The 22790-nt window shown below is 46.8% G+C and overlaps 2 protein-coding genes across 2 annotated transcripts in view; one reads left to right on the forward strand and one right to left on the reverse strand.

The window, feature by feature from the left end:
• The first annotated feature begins 629 nt into the window (after nucleotides 1-629).
• On the forward strand, nucleotides 630-17884 carry LOC121272591 (sphingolipid delta(4)-desaturase/C4-monooxygenase DES2-like). Its single transcript, XM_041179245.1, has 3 exons — nucleotides 630-799; nucleotides 14780-15522; nucleotides 16421-17884. The coding sequence occupies exons 1-3, from the start codon at nucleotides 718-720 to the stop codon at nucleotides 16562-16564; spliced, it is 969 nt and encodes a 322-aa protein (XP_041035179.1). The 5' UTR covers nucleotides 630-717; the 3' UTR covers nucleotides 16565-17884.
• Nucleotides 17885-19878: 1994 nt separating this feature from the next.
• vaspb (vasodilator stimulated phosphoprotein b) overlaps nucleotides 19879-22790 on the reverse strand; it is a 134120-nt gene continuing 131208 nt past the window's right edge. Inside the window, exon 14 of the mRNA XM_041179217.1 lies at nucleotides 19879-21360. Within this exon, the coding sequence (XP_041035151.1) occupies nucleotides 21323-21360 (38 nt within the window). The 3' untranslated portion in view covers nucleotides 19879-21322. The remainder of the gene's footprint in view (nucleotides 21361-22790) is intronic.

The following is a 22790-nucleotide window of genomic DNA, read 5'->3' on the forward strand; positions in this document are numbered from 1 at the left end:
AATGTCTGCATTGAATACTTTTATATTATAATTGTATTGAGGCACCTCAGACTGCAACATGATAACTCCAATCCCATTGTCTGATTGTCTGTAATGACCAAATTGAAATGATTGCAATATTCATTGGTTGTATTGAAGCGCCTCGAGATCCATGTGTAAAAGTTGAATCTGATTGTACTTTTGTGAGGGTGATTTTGAAATGGTTTGGAATGTTCTGCCAGATATTTTATGAATAAAGTATATTTTTCAAAAACAAAGTATTGCAATAAACTATTTTGCAATACCACTATTGCAATAAACATTTAGTCTCATTCTCGCAGCTAACATTTGGTTTGGGACTCTAACAAAATGCAGCAAGAGGAGTTGACAATTTATACGATCACTTCATGTTCCTCCCTCCAAGCGCCCTTCCCCCGTCACCAGTATAGCGAAGAAATAGGTGTTGGAAGGAGGAGGAGAGACATGAAAAGAACAATGTTCCCCATGACTTTTCCACTGGAGATGAGTTATCAGTTCCTGGGGACTCCAAGACGCTTTAGCAACTGCTGCACTGCTAGTTTGCAAACCTGCACAGACCGGGGTGGGGGGGAGGAGCTCAGCAATAACTCTTAAATAATCGGAAGGTCAGACGTTCAGGGCGTCTCTCTCTCTCTCAGGTGAAGGAAACCTGCAATGCCACAGGTTTTAAGTCATTCAGAACTGCAGGGGACGTAGAAGATGGGTAACAAGGCTTCAAGTGCTGATTTTGAGTGGGTTTACACAGAACAGCCCCACACCGACAGGAGGAAGCAAATCTTAGGTAAATAAAGTGACAGCAAAACTTTCTCCAAACTTTAATGCTTTTCTTCCTTAAAAGTTTCGTATAAATTGTCAACTCCTCTTGCTGCATTTTGTTAAAGTCCCAAACTAAATGTTAGCTGCGAGAATCAGACTAAATGTTTATTGCAATTGTTTATTGCAATAGTTCATCTTTTCTCCCCCCCCCCAAAAAAAAATGTTTTTACCTTTTCCTTCCGCGATACCTGAATTTTGTGAGTAATTCCACTGTCATTTGGCCTATTTTAGAGTTTGCAGGGATTATGGAAACTTTTTTTGGGGGGGGGGGAGGTGGGGCTGCAAAATTAGAAAGTCAAATTCACTGAAGTCGCTCACCAGGGTGTGGAATTGAAAATGCTGGCGCTGCAAGTCTTAAAAATGAAGATAAAAGCAAAAGAAAAAACTGCGGATGCTGGAAATCCAAAACAAAATCCAGAAATACCTGGAAAAACTCAGCAGCAGGTCTGGCAGCATCGGGGGAGAAGACTTTTGAGGACTCGTCAACTGTGTTCCTCTCCCCCGATGCTGTCAGACCTGCTGCTGAGTTTTTACAGGTATTTCTGGGGGGTTTTTTTGTCTTAAAAATGAACCCCGCCCTCGAAGTGTACGGGACAAAATGCTCCAGCAACTTTTAAATGGGTTTGAGTGTTTGGCCATTGAACTAACTACCTGATGAATGGAAGAACTTGCCAGGTGACCTCGAGTGTTTAAGTTGGGGGGGGGGGGGGGGCAGTTTCTCTTATTGGACTATTGGGACCAGATGGGATACGGTACGAGTGTTAAGAAAGTGATTAAATAGATGCTGGGTATAAAAAGTTTCCTTTTTTTTTAATTTGAAAGGAAAAGGCAAATCAGCTTGTTTCACTCATTTCCGTGTGGAAGACGTTGAGAGACTTTTCAGGATTTGGTGTCTTTTGGAATTTCCCTGCAAATGTAGATTACAAACAGTAATGAGGAAGATCAGTTTCTCTGATTTTGTGTGTGTGTGTGTGTGATTGGTTCACTAGTAGAACAGCCCTCTTCCCCAAAAAAAAGTGCTGTGGGATCTTTATTGTCCACCTGTACTGCTCTCCTCAAACTTGGACATTGCTGCCAGTGTCCTAACTGTCTGTCTCTCTCTCTCGCTCTCTACCAAATCCCACTCGCCCGACTCCCCTGTGCCCACTGACCCACACTGGCTCCTGATTAAATTTTGCCTTGATTTTCAACTAAGATAAAAGCAAAAAAAAACTGCGGCTGCTGGAAATCCGAAACAAAAATACCTGGGAAAAACTCAGCAGGTCTGGCAGCTTCGGCAGAGATGAACACAGTTAACGTTTCGAGTCCGCACGCGGACTGTTAACTGTGTTCCTCTCCGCCGATGCTGCCAGACCTGCTGGGTTTTGTCCAGGTAATTTTTGTTTTTGCCTTGATTTTCAAATCCTTGTTCTCGAATCTCTCCTTGGCCTCGCCTTGTTCCTATCTCCGTAACTTCCTCCAGCCTCTGAGATCTCTGTGTACCTCCAATTCTGGCTTCTTGAGCATTCTTGATTTAAAAAAAAAATTAGTTCACTGTCGGTGGCCTAGGCCCCAAGCTCTGGAATACCCTCCCTCTCCTTTATTTTTTTTTTTAAGACTCTCCTTAAAATCTACCTCTTTGGTCAAGCTTTCGATCATCCGACTGAATATTTCCTTGTGTCGGCGTGAAATTTAAAAACTTGTAAAGCATCTTGCGATTTTTTTTTTTTCTTGGAAACATTAAAAGTCCCTACATAAGTGCAAGTTAACTTGTTGAAGGTGCTGCCCCTCCGTTGCTCTTTCCTTGATATTTGCCAAGAGTTTTCGGATGGAATTATCCCCCTTCCTGACTTGCCAATATAAAGAGACGTGTGCGCTTGATCAGAGAGGTAGATTTTGAGGAGAGCCTTTTTTTTTAAAAAAAAAGGAGGAAAGGGAGGCAGAGAGAGGGTATTCCAGAGCTTGGGAGCGCAGGCAGCTGAACGAGCGTGTGTGGATCATGTTTGCAGTTTGCTATGGGTACAAATGATTCTTAAGGGGTTCAGTGAATTTCCACCATTGGTAAAGCAACGGGCAAAATGTCTGCCACCATTGTCACCCTCCTTCCCCACCTCCCCCCCCCCCCCCCACAAAACCCCCATCATTCCTGTCTACTTGACCAAAAGTTGGCTAAGATGTCAATTGCTGGCACTTTAACAGCGCCCCCACCAGAAAAAGAGACTTGCATTTACATAGCGCTTGTCACAGCCTCAGGACAAACAATGAAGTACTTTTGAAGTGTAGTCGCTGTTGTAAGGTCAGAAACGCAGCAGCCAGTTTGCGCACAGCAAGCTCCCACACACACACACACGCCAAGGCGATAATGACCGAATCTGGAAGGTGCTGCCTGAAAGGGCGGTGGAATCTGATTCAAATTACATTTTTTAAAAGGGAATTTAATAAATTCCTGAAAAGGAAGAATTTGCAGGATTATCAGGAAAGGGCGGGGCAGTGGGATTAATGAATAGCTCTCAAAGAACTGGCATGGACTCGATTGGGGGGGGGCTGAATGGCCTCCTCCTGCGCTGTATGATTTTATAATCTGTTTCTAGTGATGTTGGTTAAGGGTTAAATATGGGCCTTAGACACAGGAGAACTTCCCTGCTCTTTTGATAGTACCATGGGATCTTTAATGTCCATCTCTGTCTAACACCTGAAAAGCGACCCCTGCAACCCAAGGCGGCGCTGGCAGTGGCTCCTCCGACTGGTGCGGCGCTCCCTTGGTGCCGCACTGGCAGCGGCACTCCTTCCAACCGGTAGGGCACCCCCTCCGTTCTCGGTGCTGCACTGGCAGATTTTGAGCTCCTAGTCTCTGGAGTGGGACTGAAACTCCTTCATGCCAGAGATTTTGTTTTATTTTTGTGGTTTATATTTTAGCTAGTTAGTCAGCACATTTGTAAATACATTCTTGTTGTAACCTAGTCAACAGTCAACCTAATCAGCATTACAGCAGGATGTCTGTACAAAGCTCTGGATAACACAATGGAAAACCAGCTGATGTCTGTAGAGGGAGTTGCCTGGTATGGTTTTTGTATCTGTGCTGATTAAATGGGGATGGGTGTGAAGCTAACAATTGGGTATTTAGGAGGGGAAAAGTTGACCAAAGTTCCTGCTCTAGAGAGCTGTTGAGCAAGAAGAATAACTTGCATAGTGTGACTCACATGAACAATAATCAAACAAAATTCGATATCGAGACTCAAGGTATTAGGGCAGGTGTCCAAAAGGATTGTCAGAGAAAGGGACATCTTAAAGCAGGGGAGAGGAAGGGAGGGGATTTCATTGGTTGGGGCATGGCCATCAATCGTGGGGCGATGAAGATCGGGGATCACGGGAGTACGGAGATTTCAGTGGGGTTGAAGGGGGTGGAGTCGGTTATAAAGACAGGGAGGGAGGTGAGGCCGTGAGTGACACAGAGGAACTGGGAGAGTCTGTGGCTCTGGTTTCCCCGTGATTGCTGGTGCCCATTATCTGGGGTCACGCGTAAAGATTGAGACAGTTTCAGTAAATGACTGCACCCTGTAAGGCCGTGTCTCTTTTTGCTGCCACGCTTAGCTGGGAGCAGCCAGAATGTGATTCGTTCCAGTGGCCAGACCTGTGCACGCTTCCCAGAGAGGCGGGGGGAGGGGGAACCCCTGTTGTTAAGAGGATTCGGAATAGGTGCAAAAATGTTTCCTCCTGTTTTATTTTTTGAATCTAAGAAGTTAAAACTGAATGTGAAGGAGGCTTGGTTGTTCCTCTGGCTGGCACTGATGTCAGGTTTGGTCCCTGAACTGTGCCAAATGACTTGACAACTGGTCTGTATTATTGAGGTAGGGAAGGATACAGATCGCCAGGGTTCCTGCTCCAGATTGTTATATCGTTGCCTAGCTCTATGTGCTCTGGTCACGGTGCAGAATCAAAGCAGGCTTCTGAAGTCGGCCCAGTTATGACCTCGCCAATGCCTGACTGTTGTCACTGATAAATCCCTCCATGACCTCCCCACCCCCACCTCAATATCTCTGCAAACTCCTCCAGCCCTACAAACTCCCAAGGTTTCTGTGATTCTCCCCAATTCCAGCCTCTTGTGTGACCCCCCCTCCCATTGCCCACCACTGGGGGAGGGGAAGTGAAAGGATTTGATAGAGAGAAACTATATTTTCTGGTTGTGTGTGTGGTGGTGGGTGGGGGGGGGTGGTAGGGGGGGGGGGGTTGTCCAGAGCGAGCCAAGGAAGGCTTGAAATTAAAAGTCAGGCCATTCGGGGGTGATATCAGGTAGCAACTTCTTCACTCAGTGGGGTAGTCGAATGCAGAACCCACGCCTCAAAAAGCTTTTGAGGGTGGTTGCAGGGGACAGGGGTAATTGAAAATGTCCAAACTGATGGATTTTTGCTGGGTACTTAAGGGTTTGTGGCTCCATGGAGATGGGCAGATGGAGTCACGATCCAGATCAGCTGTGATCCAGTGAACTGGTGGTACAGGTCCGAGGGGCTGAATGGCCTCCTCCTGTTCCCAAGGAAGGGAAACTGCCACCTCTACCTATTCGGCTTCAGTTGTGACCCCCAACACGGTTTGTGAAGTGACCTCGCGAGTCTTTCAAACTCGATGGTTTCCTTTAAGGAATATTCCGTTTCTCTCTCTCTCTCTCTCTCTCTCTCTCTGTTGTGTCTGTCCCACTGGGGTTACCCTCCACACTCGAGCTTCCAAAATGACCAGCTTTTTGCACAGCAGAGGAGCCTCCCTTCACCAGGGTCTGCTGGGGCTCAACTGGTAGCACTCTCGCTTCTGAATCACAAGGGTTTTGGGTTCAAGTCCCACTCCAGGGCTTGAGCATAGAAACCAGGCTGTGACACTCCCAGCGCATTAAGCAGTTGCACTGCTTGGAGGCGCTGTCCTTACAGACCTGCCTGCTTTGGGCGGAGGTGAAAGGTCCCATGATGCTATTTTGAAGAAGAGCAGGAATTTATCCCTGTGTCCTGGCCAATATCCATCCCTCAATCAACATCACCACCCGCCCCCCCCCTCAAAAAAAAAAGCAGATTAGCTGGCCATTATCACGGTGCTGTTTGTGGGATCCTGCTGTGCACAAATAGGCTGCCACATTTCCTAAGTTACGACACTTAAATGCACTTGGTTGGCTGCGAAGTGCTTTGGAATGTCCTGAGATTGCGAAAGGCGCTACATAAATGCGAGTCCTTTTTAACATCGATGTTGGCTTGTGCCGGGATGGGGGGTGAGTGAGTCGGTGAAGGGGGCGAGGACCGAAGACCTCTGGGTGTTACAGATCGTCTTCCTCCAGATTCCTGAACGGTCAGAGTCATCTTCGCTTGACCAGTTTTCCTGCTTTCCAGGTGGATCTCTTCCTTGGCTCTTCTCCCGCTCTGTGTCTTGTTTCATTTCTCTTATCCCTTGTGCCCACCGGTTCTGCTCATGAACAGGGCCGGAGCGTGGGTCCTTGCCACCTCGGGGCGGGCGTTCAAGCCTTGCGCTTCTCTCTCTCTCTCTCCCTTTCCTTTCCCCGCCCCTAACCCCCACCCCCACAAAACGAACCCCCCACAAAATGGTCCCACTTTCACTCAACAGCTACACGTTGTGAAACTCGTGGGCAGTGGTCATCTGTGCCCTGCCCTCCAGCCCTCACGCTCTGCTAGCGGCCGTGTTCCCTCAGCTCCGGGCACCTCGTGCGAGACCTCAGCCCATGTCACGGTATCGACACCTGACGGTGCGGGGGTGGGGGGGGGGTGTGGGAAGTGATTGGATGGTCAGCGAGCACGCAGGGGGTGGGGGGGTGAGCCGGAAAGAGCTACTCGCTGCTGTTGCCTTCTAGAAAATTCCACAGGGTCAGGGTGGGAGGAGGGGCTGAACTAAAACTGTGTAGCTCCCCACCCCATGGAACCTGGTTACGTTGCTCATGAGAAAGTGGTATTGATATCATTTTAAAGTTTCAGACTTCAGCCTTTTTTTGCCAAGGCTGCCCCATCACGCCAAAATCTTGCCGTCTTAGGTGACCACCTAATTCACCTCGTGGCTGTGCCAGCCTTGTCCATGAACCATTTCTTGATCCCTTAGAGCTTCCGCTCCATGTCTGACTGACATTTTTGTTTTCCTTCCACCGCCACCCCCCCCCCCCCCCACCCCCCCCCCACTCCTTCCACTCAGCCCATCGTGTCCGCGCCGGTCAACAAAGATCTGACTGCACTAATCCCATTTTCCAGCACTTGGCCCATATCCCTGGAGACTATGGCAGTGCAAGTGAATATCTAAATACTTCTTAAATGTTATGAGAGTTTCTGACTCAACCTCCCTTTCAGGCAGTGAGTTCCAGACTCCCACCGCCCTCTGGGTGAAAAAAATTGTCCTCAACTCCCCTCTTAGCCTTCTACCTCTTACCTTAAATCTATGCCCCCGGTTATTGACCCTTCTACTAATCGTCTTGCACTCATCAGGACACTTTGCAATAATACCAAATGTAAAGAGAACAACAATTTATACTTCATGAGAAGAGAGTGCTGATTGGTTGGCACGTGGACTCTGTGCTTCACAGGAGTGTTTCCGTACTCCCCCCACCCCCCAAAACCCACCAACCAGCCAAAAGTGGAGATGTTAAGGACGAATGACCAAATGCCGAGCTGATTGGTTTTAAGGAGGGTCTTTAAAGGAGGGAGAGGCTTAAGGGCTTGGGGCCTAGATGACTGAAGGCACAGCTGTCAATGGTGAAGAGAAGGAAGTGGGACAATGAATTATAGATCAGAGTTTGAGTTTCCAGAAATGAGGAAGAGGGTGAGGCTACAGAGGAATTTACAGTTGAGGTATTGGTTACTAGAGAGCAGAAGTAGGTCAGAGTCAGCAGTGTCCCTTGTTAGCTCAAGTTTGTCTGTAATGTCAACGAACTTGCGTTTTCTTGACATTTGTGGCATGAATCTCCAGTGTTTTTATTCTTTTACAATGGGGGATGAGCAGTCATTGTGACTCGGGCAGATCTGCTCATATCCCACCACCAAATAATTAGACGATGAAAGACCTCCACTGATGATAAGAGGGGATATTGAGACTGCCGGCAGGGGTGAGGGTGGTGGGGGGCATTAACCTGGAAGGAAAGTAAATTTGGTGATTAACTTATGAAAGAATTATCTCTCACTGAGGGGTGTGGACGCAGTGAATGGGCTGATTTGATCTCCCAGGTGTCGTCTCACCTGAAATGACACAGAACAGGTAACCTGTTCCTTGCAGTAGTGAATAAGGCATCTAAAGGTGAACCAGAGAATTTCAATTTGGGGCCAGAAAATAGCGCTCTCAATAACAGCCCCATCAAAACCCACGCTAAATTCACACCTTCTGCACTTGGGTTGGACATGAGGTTTTGTCACATGACCTCCTGCCCACTGCCCTTCCCCCAGACGCCTGCCATTGCTCACCTGACATGTCTATCCTTGTAGACCCCACCTCCCAAACCCAGTTGGATGATTCAGTTAAAAAGAGAGGTACAAAGATTTAAAAATAATGGAAATAGGTGGGAAAAGAAAAATCTATATAATTTATTGGAAAAAAAAAGGAAGGGGGAAACAGAAAGATTTAAAAATATTTAAAAATGTTGTTGGTGACATCTTTTGATGATCTGCTTCTATCACTGCTTGTTTGTCCCTACAACCACACCAACCTCCTCCATTTCTCTCTCTCTCTCTTCCCCCCACCCCCACACACACCTTAAACCAGCTTATATTTCAACTCTTTCTCGGACTCGAACTCAAGTTCTGTCGAAGGGTCATGAGGACTCGAAACGTCAACTCTTTTCTTCTCCGCCGATGCTGCCAGACCTGCTGAGTTTTTCCAGGTAATTCTGTTTTTGTTTTGGATGATTGAGTTCTTGGTTATCGATCTAACAGCCTTTATTCTAACCGCCATTTAAAAAAAAACAAATAAAGAGAAAGTGTTAAAACATAATTTAAATGCTCCTTTGACTTTCTTGCCCCTTTCCTGGGTTCTGCTCAGAACAGTGTCTAGGAGATTAACTGATAAGAGACTTCCTGGCAATCCTGGAGGAGTTGGCAACCCTGTGACTCCTACACCCATTGGACTGACTCATTCTTCTCTGTTAGTGTGGCTCAGTGGGTAGTACTCCTGTCTCTGAGTCAGAAGGTTGTGGGTTTGAATCCCTCCTCTAGAGGCTTCAGCACTCCCAAGTGCAGTACTGAGGGAGTGCAGTACTGTTGGAGGTACCATCTTTTGGATGAGAAGTCAAACTGAGGACCCGTCTGCCCCCTTGGGTGATGTTGAAGATTCCACGGCATTACGTCAAGGGAGAACAATACTACCCTGGCTAATATTTATCCCTCAACCAAGGCCTAAACGATGACCAGATAATAAGATGATTGTTTTTTGTGTGTACATTTGCTGCCATGTTTCTTATACAGTGACTGTAGCTTAAAAATACATCATGGGCAAGAAAGGGCTTTGGCGCATCTGCAATTGTGAAAGGCGCTATATAAATGCAAGTCTTTCTTTCACGTTATTGGAACAGGAGACAGAGTTGGGATAAATGGGTCACTTTCAGGTTTTTTGCTGATGGGTAGGAAAGCAAATGGTGAGGAGGATACAGAGTGTGCAAAGGGATATAATTACATGATGTGAGTGGGCAAAAATCTGGAAGGTGGGGTATAATGCAAGGTTATCCATTTTGGTCGGAAGACTAGGAGAACGAAATAGTATTTAAACTGGAGAGTGAATGCAGAATGCTGGGGTACAGAGGGATTGTTGGAATTCTGTAGCCCAGAGAACAGGGAAGGCTGAGTTTTTAAGTATGACCGAGACGGAGCCAGACCAGGTTCTTGGGTTATCTTGGAACAGGCAGGAAAGTCGAGCTGAAGTCGAGATCAGATCAGCCACGACCTTATTGAACGGCGGAGCAGGCTTGAGGGGCCGAGCGGCCTACCCCTCCTGTTTCCTGTCTTATGCAGGTTTACACCTTCTTTCGTTAAATAAAATAAAACGTTGGAAATGCTCAGTGGGTCAGGCAGCATCTGTGGAGAGCGAACGAGTTAACATTTCAGGGCAGAGCCATAGAAGAGTTCGTAGGAGGTGGCCATTCCACCCATCGAGTCCAAACTGGCTCTCCCAAAGAGCAATCCAGTTCCCCTCGCTCCCCACCCATTCTTTCTCCATATCCCTGTTTTTTTTTCTCCTTCGAGTACTTATCCAATTCCCTTTGGAAGGCTAACATTAAATCTGTTTCCACCACTTTTATCAAGCTATGCATTCCAAATCCTAACCTCTCTTTGTGTAAGAGAACTTTCCCTCATGTTAGCTCCAGGTTCATTTGTAAAAGAGTTTAAATCTGTGCTCTCTGGTATCAGGTCATTGACTTTCGTCAAGACGTTACAGACTTAATAGTTTATTTACTTACAACATGCACTTGCTTATAAATGTAAAGTACTGCGGATGCGGAAATCTGAAATAACAAAAAAATGCTGGAAATACTCAGCGGGTTTGGCAGCATCTGTGGAGAGAGAAACAGAGGTAACGTTTCAAATCGAATCGATGACTCTTCAGAACAGAAGAGTCCTATCCGATTAAACGTTAAACATTTTAATAATGTCAGATCATGAACTCTCTGCTCCATCTTTACCCTTTTTAAAAATCTTATTTTTTTATTTGTATTTATTTTTAAAACTTTTTTTTTACAAATTATTATTTACTTTTATATCTTTTTATTCTTTCCACCACCGCCCCCACCCCCCCAAACCCCGCACAGGGCCTTTTGAAACTTGTTTCGATGTGGTGCTTTCACAGAGTGATGACCCTTGTTCTGCTATTGACACATTCTGCTACCTCACTTTTATGCCACTATCAGTACCTTCTTTAGTCTTTAACACTCCCTTTGCCTTGTGTCCATGACAGCTTTGTCAAATTTCTCCTAGCCCCGATCTTCTATTTTGTTCCACCTCCTCATAAACAGCACAAAATCCATCACATTTCTACTTCTGTTTAGCTCTGACGCAGTGTCATGAAACTAGCATTTTTTTCAATATCTTATTGTGGTTTATTGTAAAGTAGGTTTATGGGGGTAAGTATAGTTGGGTCTTGGTGTGACATAATTACATTTGGAGTCAAGTTTGAAATCATCAAAAGAAGCTAGGTGCTTGACAAGCTAATGAGTAAACATGGATGCTGGCTTAGCATGCATTTTTAGATAAATGAAGGGATATTTGGATTTCAAAGGAATCTTAGTCAAGTAGTATCTGACAAGTAGTCAGATAAGCAAGGCTAAGGAATGTGTTTATTTTTTCCCAAAGCTTATTGACGATATTGGCAACATGAAAGTTTTATATTATGAGGAAGGTACAGTTTCAAAGACATATGGAACAATAGAATTTACATATTTAAAAAAAACATATATAAAAGAGCATGAAATGCAATGTCAGAAGGCCATGTAAGATCTAACAGGCGTGTGTGAAATAGTCTTAATGAAGCTTCCAGCATTTGTGCATAACTTGGCTATTTAACGAAACTGGAGTTGGGGAAAAGCTATTTGGAATTCCACTGTCCAGGGTATTGTGTTAAGTTGCTGAGTTTGTTTTAAATCTAAAATTTATTTTGGACCGTTGTCTTAAAGGGAGTGTAATTGGGGGGCCGGGTTGGTTAGGAATTTGAGTTATTACAGAAGTAAGTAATTGTAGTGTTATGTATGTGCTTGACATCTTTTACAGTTTGTTAATAAGTATTTTAATTTAATTTTTAAAATCTCTAAAGGTCTTGGTGGACTTGTTACTTCTGAGTTCAGTGCACACATCTGGTAATAAATACAAATTGCAAAACTGTTGTGATGGCGCGACCAAGTTTCCCTTGTGGATTTGGTCCACCTGGCACAGATCATCACCACGTCATAACAGAAGAGTCATACGGACTCAATGTTAACTCTGTTTTTCTCTCTCTCTCTACAGACGCTGCCAGACCTGCTGAGTATTTCCAGCACTTTCTGATTTTATTTCACGCTGTAAGCAAATTTGCTGTTGTCATTGTGCTATCTGAGCCCGGAACTTAAAAAAAAACCCGTTAGGAACAGAATTAGGCCATCGGGCCCATCTAGTCATAGATGTGAAAGGTGCTAGACAACACCAGTTCGTTTTTGTCATGACTGCAAAACCAGCAGCGTTCCACTAGTGGAATCCTCATTGCTGCTTAGAAATGCTCTGGCAGCCATCCAAAAAGGTTTATCCTATCTAAATCCAACCTAAAGTATGTGCTGTTCCAGGTACAGATATAGCTGCAGGATAGCTCGGTGCTCTGTTACATACATAACCTCAGTGTTACTAGGTTGACTGATCTCCTGGCATCTCCAAGGTTTGTGACAGTTGGAGTTTAAGACTGAGTCTGAAAGATACGTTCTTGTTCAGTGGGACTAAGGGAGCAAAGATGGGTAAATGGAGCTGGTGCAAGTGAAATATAATTGAGGTTGAATGGTGCAGAGGCTCAAGGGGCTAAATTGTCCAGAGGTAGAAAGAACTTGCATTTATATATTTTTCTTTCATGGGATGTGGGCGTCACTGGCAAGACCAGCATTTGTTGCCCATCCCTAATTGCCCTTGAACTGAGTGTCTTGCTAGACCATTTCAGAGGGGCAGTTAAGAGTAAAACCATGTTGCTGTGGGTCTGGAGTCACATGTAGGCCAGACCAGGTAAGGACGGCAGATTTCCTTCCCTAAAGGGATGTCAGTGAACCAGATGGGTTTTCATGATGATTGATAGTTTCATGGTCACCATTATTGAGACTAGCTTTCAATTCCAGATTTTATTAATTGAATTTAAATTCCACCAGACACCGTGGTGGGATTTGAACCCGTGTCCCCAGAGCATTAGCCTGGGCCTCTGGATTACGAGTCATAACATTACTATAGCACCTTTTCATGAGATGTGGATGTCATTGGCTAGGCCAGCATTTATTGCCCATCCCTAGTTGCCCCTTGAGAAGGTGGTGGTGAACTGCCTTCTTGAACCGCTGCAGTCCGTGTGGTGTAGGTACACCCACAGCGCTGTTAGGGAGGGAGTTCCAGGATTTTGACCCAGCGACAGTGAAGGAACGGCCGATATATTTCCAAGTCAGGATGGTGAGTGACTTGGAGGGGAACTTGCAGGTGGGGGTGTACCCATGCCTCTGCTGCCCGTGTCCTTCAGTATGTCAGAAGGCACCAGCCAATGGAGAACCTATTCAAGTCAGTGTTGTAGCATAGGAAACCCAGCAGTTAATTTATGAACAGCAAGCTCCCACAAACTACAATGAAATAACTGACCAGGTCATCTGAGTGGCATTAGCTAAGGGATAAATATTGGCCAGGATGTCAGGGGAACCTCTCCTGCTCTAGTCCCCTGGGATCTTTTATGCCAACTAAGAGAGTATGCAGATGAGGCCTTGGTTTAACGTCCTCATGGGAAAGATCCTCTGACAACGCAGCACTCCCTCAGCACTGCACAGTGTGTTTACTGCCCCTACAAGTCCTGAAGATAGGATTGAAGAAAATTGGTGGGTGAAATGTGTCAGAAAACCAAGGTGACTATTTCTCACTCCTCTGGAGGAACAGATGTTCATGTAACTGGTACTGAAAGGCTTAAACTGCACCTTTTTCTTTTGTGTGGTTGAAAGCTAGTCATGACTCATGCCGCATTTTAGTGTAAAGGACTTTTGTTGGCTCTCTGCAATCCAGTTGTCAAACCTGCCCTGCAAGTTTGTTTGAACTGAGGGCAAGTCACACTTACATTAACCAGGAATGCAGTTTGTCATGGCTCTTGATGTGTTAGCATTGTAACAAGATGGCTGAAATGGCGTCATGTTGTTAACTTATTAACCCTCCCTTCTGATCACCTGATGGTTGACATGAAATCCTCACCCCCAGTTTTCAGATCCCTCCGTGGCCTTGTGCTGTCCCCATGTGTAACCGCTTCCTGCCCCTCCAACTGGAGTTCCTCCCATTCTGCCCCCCTCTCACATCCCCGATTCCCATTGTCCCACCATGGGCGGCCGTGGCTTCGGCTGCCTGGGCCCCAAGCTCTGGAATTCCTACTCCCTAAATCTCTGCGCCCCCCCCCCTCTCTCTCTCTCTCTCTTAAAGAGGCTCCTTTAAAACCTGTGCTGATAGCTGCTTGTGGCTTGGCATCAAAAGCTTGTCTGACAAGGCACCTGTGAAGTGCCTCGGGCATTTCATAGTTTATGTAATAGTGATTTGTGTCCCCAGCAGTACAGAAGATTACGTAGGAGCTACAGCAGAGAAACAGGCCATTCGGCCCAACCAGTCTATGCTGTTTATGCTCCCCTCGAGTGTCCTCCCATCTTCCCTCATCTAGATCTGCAATTCCACTGGAATATATGGAAATGGAGATATTGGGGGAGATGGTGGCGTAGTGGTAATGTTGCTGGACTAGTAATTCAGAGGCCCAGGCCAATGCTGTGCAGACACAGGTTCAAATCCCACCATGGCAGTTGGTGGAACTTAAATTCAATTAATAAAATCTGGGTTTGAAAGCTAGTCTCAGTAATAGCGACCATGAAATGCTTGTTGATTGTTTTTTTTTAAAAATCCATCTGGTTCACTAATGCCCTTTTAGGGAGGGAAATCTGCCATCCTTACCCGGTCCGGCCTACATGTGACTCCAGATCCACAGCATCTTAACAGTCTTCTGAAACGGTCTAGCAAGTCCCTCAGTTCAAGGGAATTAGGGATGGGCAACAAATGCCAGTGCCAGCCACACCCCATCAAAGATGAATAAAGAGAAATAAAACTGACAATAATTGGAAAAAACTCAGCAGGTCTAACAGCATCTGTGGAGCAAAAACCAGAGTTAACGTTTCGAGTCCGTATGACTTCTTCAGAGAAGAACGGACTCGAAACATTATAATTTTTCAGCATTCGCAGTATTTTGCTTCTATATTTGATAATAATTGGTCCTTTTCTCCTTTTCACAGCTAAATACCCGGAGATTAAATCCCTCATGACCCCAGATCCTCATTTAAAATGGATCGTAAGCTTGATGGTTCTCTTTCAGTTCGTGTCGTGTTACTTGGTGAAGGACTTATCCTGGAAGTGGCTGGTGTTCTGGGCCTATGTCCTGGGCGGCTGTGTCAACCACTCCCTGACTCTCGCCATCCATGACATCTCCCACAACGTGGCGTTCGGGAACAAGGACGCCAAGTGGAACCGCTGGTTTGCCGTGTTTGCCAACCTGCCCATCGGGATGCCTTACTCCGCCTCTTTCAAGAAGTACCACATAGACCACCACCGGTACCTAGGGGGTGAAGGCCTGGATGTCGACGTGCCCACTGAGTTCGAGGGCCGCTTCTTCTGCACGCCTGCCCGCAAAATCGTCTGGCTCTTCCTGCAGCCGCTCTTTTACGTCCTGCGGCCATTGTATGTCAACCCTAAGCCTATCACGCAAATGGAATTGGTCAACGCCGTGGTCCAGTTGGCTTATGACCTCTTCATTTACTACGCGTGGGGCCTGAAACCCATGTTCTACATGTTGGCCAGCTCCATGCTGGGTATGGGCCTGCACCCGTTCTCTGGACACTTCATCGCTGAACACTACATGTTCCTGAAGGGATACGAAACCTACTCCTATTATGGACCCCTCAACTGGTTGACCTTCAATGTGGGCTATCACATGGAGCATCACGACTTCCCGAGTATCCCTGGCAGCAAGCTACCCCTGGTAACGGCAACTTCTCAAAGCGTGTCCTCCCTTCTCGGGCTTTTGTTAGTTTTGCTGAAAAAAAAGAGACACGTCGAAGCTTTTCATCTTGCACTCATCAGGACACTTCACAAGAATACCAATAAGGGGAGGAAAACAATTTATACTGTGTGAAGAGAGTGCTGATTGATCGGCAAGTGGCCTCTACCAATTAATCAGCACTCTCTTCTCATATAGTATAAATTGTTGTTTTCCCCTTATTGGTATTCTTGTGACGTGTCCTGGTGAGTGCAAGATGAAAAGCTTCGACATCTTTTTTCAGCAATACAGAGCATATTACCAAACCACTTTCATCAGTTGTTTCGCTGCCGATACGGTTAGCTTTATCATTTCAAAACAATAAGCTCAGGTTAAGAATCTCAGGTCTTGGGTCTGAAGCTGATAGGAAATCGTTCGATGATTCAATATGGGGCCCGTTGGAGCCGGACAGACCTGACTTGAAATTTTGGTTTGTGCTGAATTGTCAGATCCTGGACAGCGTGACACTTGAGGGGGGTGCTCCAACAGACCTTGGCACCCTTAAGCCAGCTGGTGGGAGGGTTGGGTTTAAGTTTGGCAATCCATTGATGCCCGTTTTGGCATTTTTTGGGTGAGGAAAGTGATCAGGCTTGCCTGCGATGCCAACACTTGCCAACTAGAATCACCCTGCAGAAAGGGCAGCCTTGGACAGGGTGGAGTTGAAGTCCTACTGGGAATTGTGTGTGGATGGAACCAGATGCCTGAGGGCTGGGGTGGATAGATTGTACCAGCCAGGAATCCGACGTTGAGGGGTTTAGCTGGGACAATGTTCCCATGTCTAACAAGTGAAATAATTGAGAATTCCCATTTGTAACTCGCACTCTCTCTCTTCACGCTTTAGGTAAAGAAGATGGCACCTGAGTTTTACGACAATTTGCCTCAGCACAGCTCCTGGGTTCGAGTCCTCTGGGATTTTGTATTCTGTGACTCCATTGGGCCATTTGCTCGGGTCAAACGAATATGTAAACTGGTGAAGGAGCAGTGAACGCAAGTTCCAGCCAAATCGCTGGTCAATTCCCACACTCCTTCCCCCACTTTAGTAAAACAATAAATTGTTATTTATAATTATTTTCCATGGACTGACACCCGAAACCAAGCTCTGTCGCCATTGGTTGGTTTTCTTCACAAGAGGATGCTTTTGTATTTCAGTTCTGTTCCAGCTGTCAACACCAGCATTTTAGTAAAATGTAATTGTGGGTGGGTGTGAAAAATGATTATACTTTATCCACATAAACACCCAACAATAAATCTAGACTCTAATTCCAAATTGGAGTTTGGAGAAAGTATTTTGAGGTGTGCAATGCTGGAGGGGATGTGCCTGTCACTGTGTAACACTGGAGTATTGTACTGGTGGGGACAGGTGTTGCTGCTGGGAGTAACCGGATAGGATTGATTGAGGGTCACAACGTACATACAATGTACCTCAATCTTGCATAGACTTGTGTCCAGTGCAATTTAGTGCCGGTTTTCTGGACCCTAGTTCCTCACCTTGGACAGAAGCTCAGGTGTTTGAGAGGAGTCTCTTGGGATTTGCTTATCTTAATCAGGACTCTGCAGGGAATATCACAGCAGTGACCTTAGAGGGATAGACACACCTTAGCAGTGAGAAAATTACAAGCCCAGTCCAGAATACTTAAGGGACAACACACATTGAGTTAATGAAATGTGTAAATCCTGGTGTTGACAGTGGCCCCAGTGACTGGATCTCTTCAACTGTGGGAAATGGGAGTTACCCTCCAGTGAGACTTGAGCAGGAAGTGAGTGACTTGATGTGCAATGGGTACCCAACTGGCGGAAGACTGAAATATCCGTCAATTAGGAAAAATCTTCCCATTTTTACAATGTTTTTTTTTCACCTGTTGCACATGCAGAATCCAAAGTGCCCCCTTCAAGACAGAAGAGGAAAAGCCCAACCTCAGAAGAACTGGGTTTCGCTTAGTGTTTGGAGGGGGGGAAGGGCAGGGGGAAATGGGTCACAATGGTCACTTTTCCCCCTCTCCCAGATATTGGTATGCTGGCTGGGCCCTGAGAGAACTGAGTGGGCAGCCTGCACCTGCTTCCCAGCCCAATTACCCTGTTAGCACCAACGAGTGAGTGGATGCCGGGGTAAGGATGAATTCACAGATGAATATCCACCTGATGCCTCACCGTGCAAGTTTTGAACTTGATGTGGGACTATTTGGGACCAATCAATCCGAAGGGGGAGAGAGAAATTTTTGGGGAGAGAGCACTGCTGCTGTGAGTAATTTCACAACTCTATTCTGTCTTAACATCTGTATCTAAAATTAAAATGAATCCTAAATAACTGCCGGAGTGAATTAATGGACTCAATGTTGGTGCGAGTGAACTTCAGCCGAGACCTTCATCTCTGTGTCGTGTGCATAGTCATTGCAATTGCCCCACCACTGGTGATGGTGCCTTCAGCTACCTTGGGGGCCCCAAGCTCCAGAATATCCTCCCTAAATCCCTCCGCCTTTCTTTAATCTTAAGATGCTCCTTAAACCTGACCTTTGTGACCAAGCTTTTGGTCACCTTGTCCTAAGCCCTTTCGCAATGTTAAAGACCAGATGGAAATGTGTGACGTCTTCCCTACAAATCCAGTGGTGGTGCCTCCCCCCCCTGATGTTTGGCAATTGTTGGTCATGCAACAAGAGCAGCTGTTTTTATACTTGTAACTCCTTGTGGGGGGGGGTATGAGCTACCAAAAACTAGGTGACAACCAGCAAGTTGACACACTATCTCTGTACACAAGAGGAGGAGTAGGCCATTCGGCCCCTCGAGCCTGTTCTGCCATTCAATAAGATCATGGCTAATCTGATTGTGGCCTCAACTCCACTTTCTTGCCCCCCCCACCCCCATAACCCTTGATTGGCTGGTTAATCAAAAATCTAACTCAGTCTTGAATATATTTAATGACCCAGCCTCCAGGGGAGGAGGGGGACAAAAAAAAAATCTCATTGGTCTTACATGTTCTTGACTCCCCCACGAGGGGGAAGCATCCTCTTTGCATTGGCCCTGTCAAGCCCCCTCAATCTTATATGTTTAAATAAAAGAGTGTCTCTTGTTTTTCTAAACTCCAATGGGTACAGGCCCAGCCTGACCAGTCTTTCCTCATGCGATGATCCCTTCACCCCGGGAATCAGTCACGTGAACCTGTGGTGATCCTTTCTGCTGGTCCGCTATTGTTTTCCGATTTGATACTACAATCGTGAGTGCAAACAAGTCGGGAGCAACACCAAAAAGGTTCAGAAGGATTAGTCACTTGCTGGAAATTGGGCTGCACTTCTTAGCTCCCAGTCAGCTCACCACCACCTTGTCAAGGGGCAACTACGGATGGGCAATAAATGCTGGGCCCAGCCAGTGAAGCCCACATCCTGTAAAATGGGTGTTTTTTAAAAAAAAAGAGGCTGTGAAGATTTAATACCTCAGTTTGGTTAAAGTGAGGTGTCTGATTCTCAAGAAAACCCATTACCGTTTTGGCCCTGGTGAGACTAAAGGACCAGAGGCCCGCTGAGTGAGAGTCAGTAACTGGGCCGTGGAACGCTCCTCCCAGTGACTGCTGGGTGAGTGGAACAATACCACCCCCCTTCCTTGCTGCCACCCACCCAGTGTTTGGCTCCCTTGGGAGTGATATAAAGGAAACAAAAATTGAGGGGGAAAAAAAAAACAGACCACCTCAGAATCAAACCAAAAGCTATTATATTTAGTATAAAGGCATCCAGTGTTTACACTTTATATATAAAATAAGGTAAAAAAAAACACAAGCCAATAAAATGGACATCCTACAGACACAGAGCATCCCAGTGCCAGTTTTTGTATAAACACAGGAAAAAGCAACTTTCCTATCCCCGCGCACTCCCCTCCCACCCGGACCCTCCCCGACATTCAGTCTGGATAAACTCAGTCCTTGGTGAATGTTCCCCCCCACCCCCCCAACCACACCCAAAGCCCCCACAAAGTTAGCCGTGTTCCTACGCCCCTTCAGGCTAGGTTGCAAAATTGGCACAGAAGAGGCCACACAAACAGAGCCCGCAGAAAAGATGCACAACATTCGGGGTGCGGGCCTCCATCTTTTACAATCGAAATTCCGCGCCCCCCCCCCCCCCCCCCGCCCCCCCCAACCTCTCCGTACTCTGATTTCGTCCAATTGGGCCAAGTGTTGGGAGGTTTATTTTTCTCTTGACAATGGTTCCCTTGGAAGAAATGTGAAAGGCAAGTGGTCCCAAACGGGGACTCCTTCCCTCTTCCCCACCCCACGCCAACCCACCCACCCCCACCCCCCAACACTAAATTGGAAGGTTCCCCCATGCAACCCCAGACAAATCCCCCTTTGAATTGTTAAGCCAGCCGATATGCCCACTCCTGTGATTCCCCACCGTATGTCCAGCTTGTGAATGGTCCGGTTAAGCCATCGTCACCTGCAGTTTCTCCCCCCTCCCGCATCCATGCTCCCAGGTGACAGGTTGCTTGAGGAGGAAGCTTGGGAACATCGGGCAGAGGGTCTTGCGCCTGCGATTTCTCCCTCACCCACCCACCCAGCCACCCACCCCTGGTCAACAGAGGCTTTGCTGTGGGGGCAGCTGGAACATTCCCACCCGCAAGTCCCTCCAGCCCCCCATTGGCTAGAAAACACGGTGAGGGGGGGGGGGGGAATGGGGGACGGGGACCGGCAGTGGCCGGGAATCTCAGCTTGGCCTGTACCCTCCCTGACCTTTAATGAAGTCCCCGCGCGCCTGTGGAATGCCAAGGTCATGGGTGGCGGGAGGGTGAAGAGACCGGAGGCCACACGCTGAGTCATTTTACCCGCCTCACCCCACCCCCCCAACCGGCCCCCCTTCCCCGGACAGGTCACCCTAGGTTGGGGGGGACGGGGGGGGAGTGGGAGGTGTCACAGGGGCTGATTTCCTTGAGGGACTACACGATGAACAATATGGATGACTTGTGTGTTACAATACGGTGGGTAGACCACCATTTTAAGTTGGTTGGCACAGAATCACAAAGATTAACCCCACCCCCCCCACCCCAAACCCCCAATCCCATAAGTCAGACAATCACGCAGCTTTAAGTCAAACAATTCTTAATATCCAAACATCTCGGACTCCAAGGTCCTGAATACTGCCGCTTTAAAAGCCGACCCATCCCCCAGGGACGCGCTAAGCGTCCGAGAGGAGCCAAAATCTCCGCGTCGATTTTTCTTCTCTGACCCTGACATTTATCTCCCCAGTCACAGACAGGAATAATAATAAAAAAAACAAACAAAAAAAAAACTGCAAAAAGCAAATCAGGAAGTTTCTAAGGAAAGTGAGTTACCTGAAAGACTAAATGATAGAATCCTCCACCACTGTTTTAGTAAATTTAAGGAAAAAAAAATAAAGGAAACAAAATAAAATCAAGAAATTCCCCCTCTCAACGATCAAGAACTCAAAAAAGAAATTAGCCAGAACTGAAAGGGCAAGGATCGAAACAAGTTTAAATTCATTTGTGAAGCCGATTAAAGAGTGCTTATCTCACCCCACCCTCCCAATTTATTTATTTATTTTTTTGCTTTTTAAATTGATTAAAAAAAAAGGTCTTTGTGTTCCCCACCCATGTCACCCACTCCCCCCGCATCCATCTCCACTAAACACCGCGAGGGGGGAGTGGTGTCTTTGATTTAAATCAGGTTTTTTTGGCAGTACTGTCCCGACTTCAGATGTGCTCCCACGCCCACTTGTGACTTGCAAGAGGATCTGCGGCGTGAAAACTATGTCGAACTCAGCTGCTGAATCTCCTGTCGGATGGCTGGAAAAGAAAGAACGTGCGTTTATATAGCGCCTTTCGCTGCCACAGGACGTCTCGACAAAAAAAAACGCTTTATGGCCAACAGAAGCGCCATCGCTGTTGTCCTTGGAGGAAAAGCGGTACCCAATTTGCGCACAGCGAGCTCCCGCAAGCAGCGACGCGGTAGCGACCAGATAATTTGGTTCTAGCAACGTTGGGTGAGGGATAAAGATGTCGGCCTGGACACCGGACGCCGCCCTTCTTTTGAAATGGTGGCCACGGGGCTCTTTTATGTCCACCGGAGATGGGGTCCGATGGGGCCTCGGTTTAACATCTCACCTGAAAAGGTGTCACTTCCGTTAATACAGCACTCCCTCAGTACTGGCGCTGGGAGTGTCAGCCTGGATTCTCTGCTCTGGAACCTGGAACGGGCCTGGAACCCACAAACTTCTGACTCAAGAGTGCCATCCCCATTGAGCCAAAGCTGACTAAATTGACAAATCCATAAGACATAGGAGCAGAAATTAGGCCATTCGGCCCATCGAGTCTGCTCCGCCATTCAATCATGGCTGATAAGCTTCTCAACCCCATTCTCCCGCCTTCTCCCCGAAACCTTTGATCCCCTTACCAATCAAGAACCTATCTATCTCGGTCTTAAATACACTCAATGACCTGACCTCCACAGCCTTCTGTGGCAATGAGTTCCATAGATTCACCACTCTCTGGCTAAAGAAGTTTCTCCTCATCTCTATTCTAAAAGGTCTTCCCTTTACTGAGGCTGTGCCTAATCTCTCCGACTAATGGAAACATCTTCCCCACGTCCACACTATCCAGGCCTTTCAGTATTCTGTATCCTCGCAACTCTTCATACGTTTGATTGTGAGCTTTTGCACTTTCGCTCTGTGCTAAGTGGATCAGCTGGTGAGCTACAGGCTCTTGCAAACAAGGAGCAACAGGCTTGATCCCTGGTCTACGTTAGCCAGAATGCACCAGAGTTGGTTATCTGTTGCCAAGATCTACTACCGGTGTCCCCCAGTTTGGATTATTACTGAGTAGCCCCACTGGGGAGCTGCACAACATTAGGCTGGTGAAGATCTGGACCAGTGGTGATGCACCCCCCCCCACCACCCCTCACCCCACAATGATTAAATAGGTAGGTGAACTTCCACCTCTGGATTAACCCATTAAACTTGGGTGAAATTTTGGCTGTTTGCAGGCCGATACCAGTGAACATCAATGCCTTCAGGGGGTGGGGGAAAAGAGTGAGGATACCTCAGCTGCACCAATCCAGGGGAGTGGCAAGGCACTGGGGTGACATCACAGGAGGCCATTCTTTCCATCATGCCTGTGTGCTGGCCCACTTTCCTACTCTTTCCCAGCAGCCCTGCAATTTTGTCCTTGAAGTATTGACCCAATCCCCTTTGGAAAGTTATCATTGAATCTGCTTCCGT

This window comes from Carcharodon carcharias, chromosome 34 (assembly GCF_017639515.1).
Source record: "Carcharodon carcharias isolate sCarCar2 chromosome 34, sCarCar2.pri, whole genome shotgun sequence".
In the NCBI taxonomy this organism is placed as follows: domain Eukaryota; kingdom Metazoa; phylum Chordata; class Chondrichthyes; order Lamniformes; family Lamnidae; genus Carcharodon; species Carcharodon carcharias.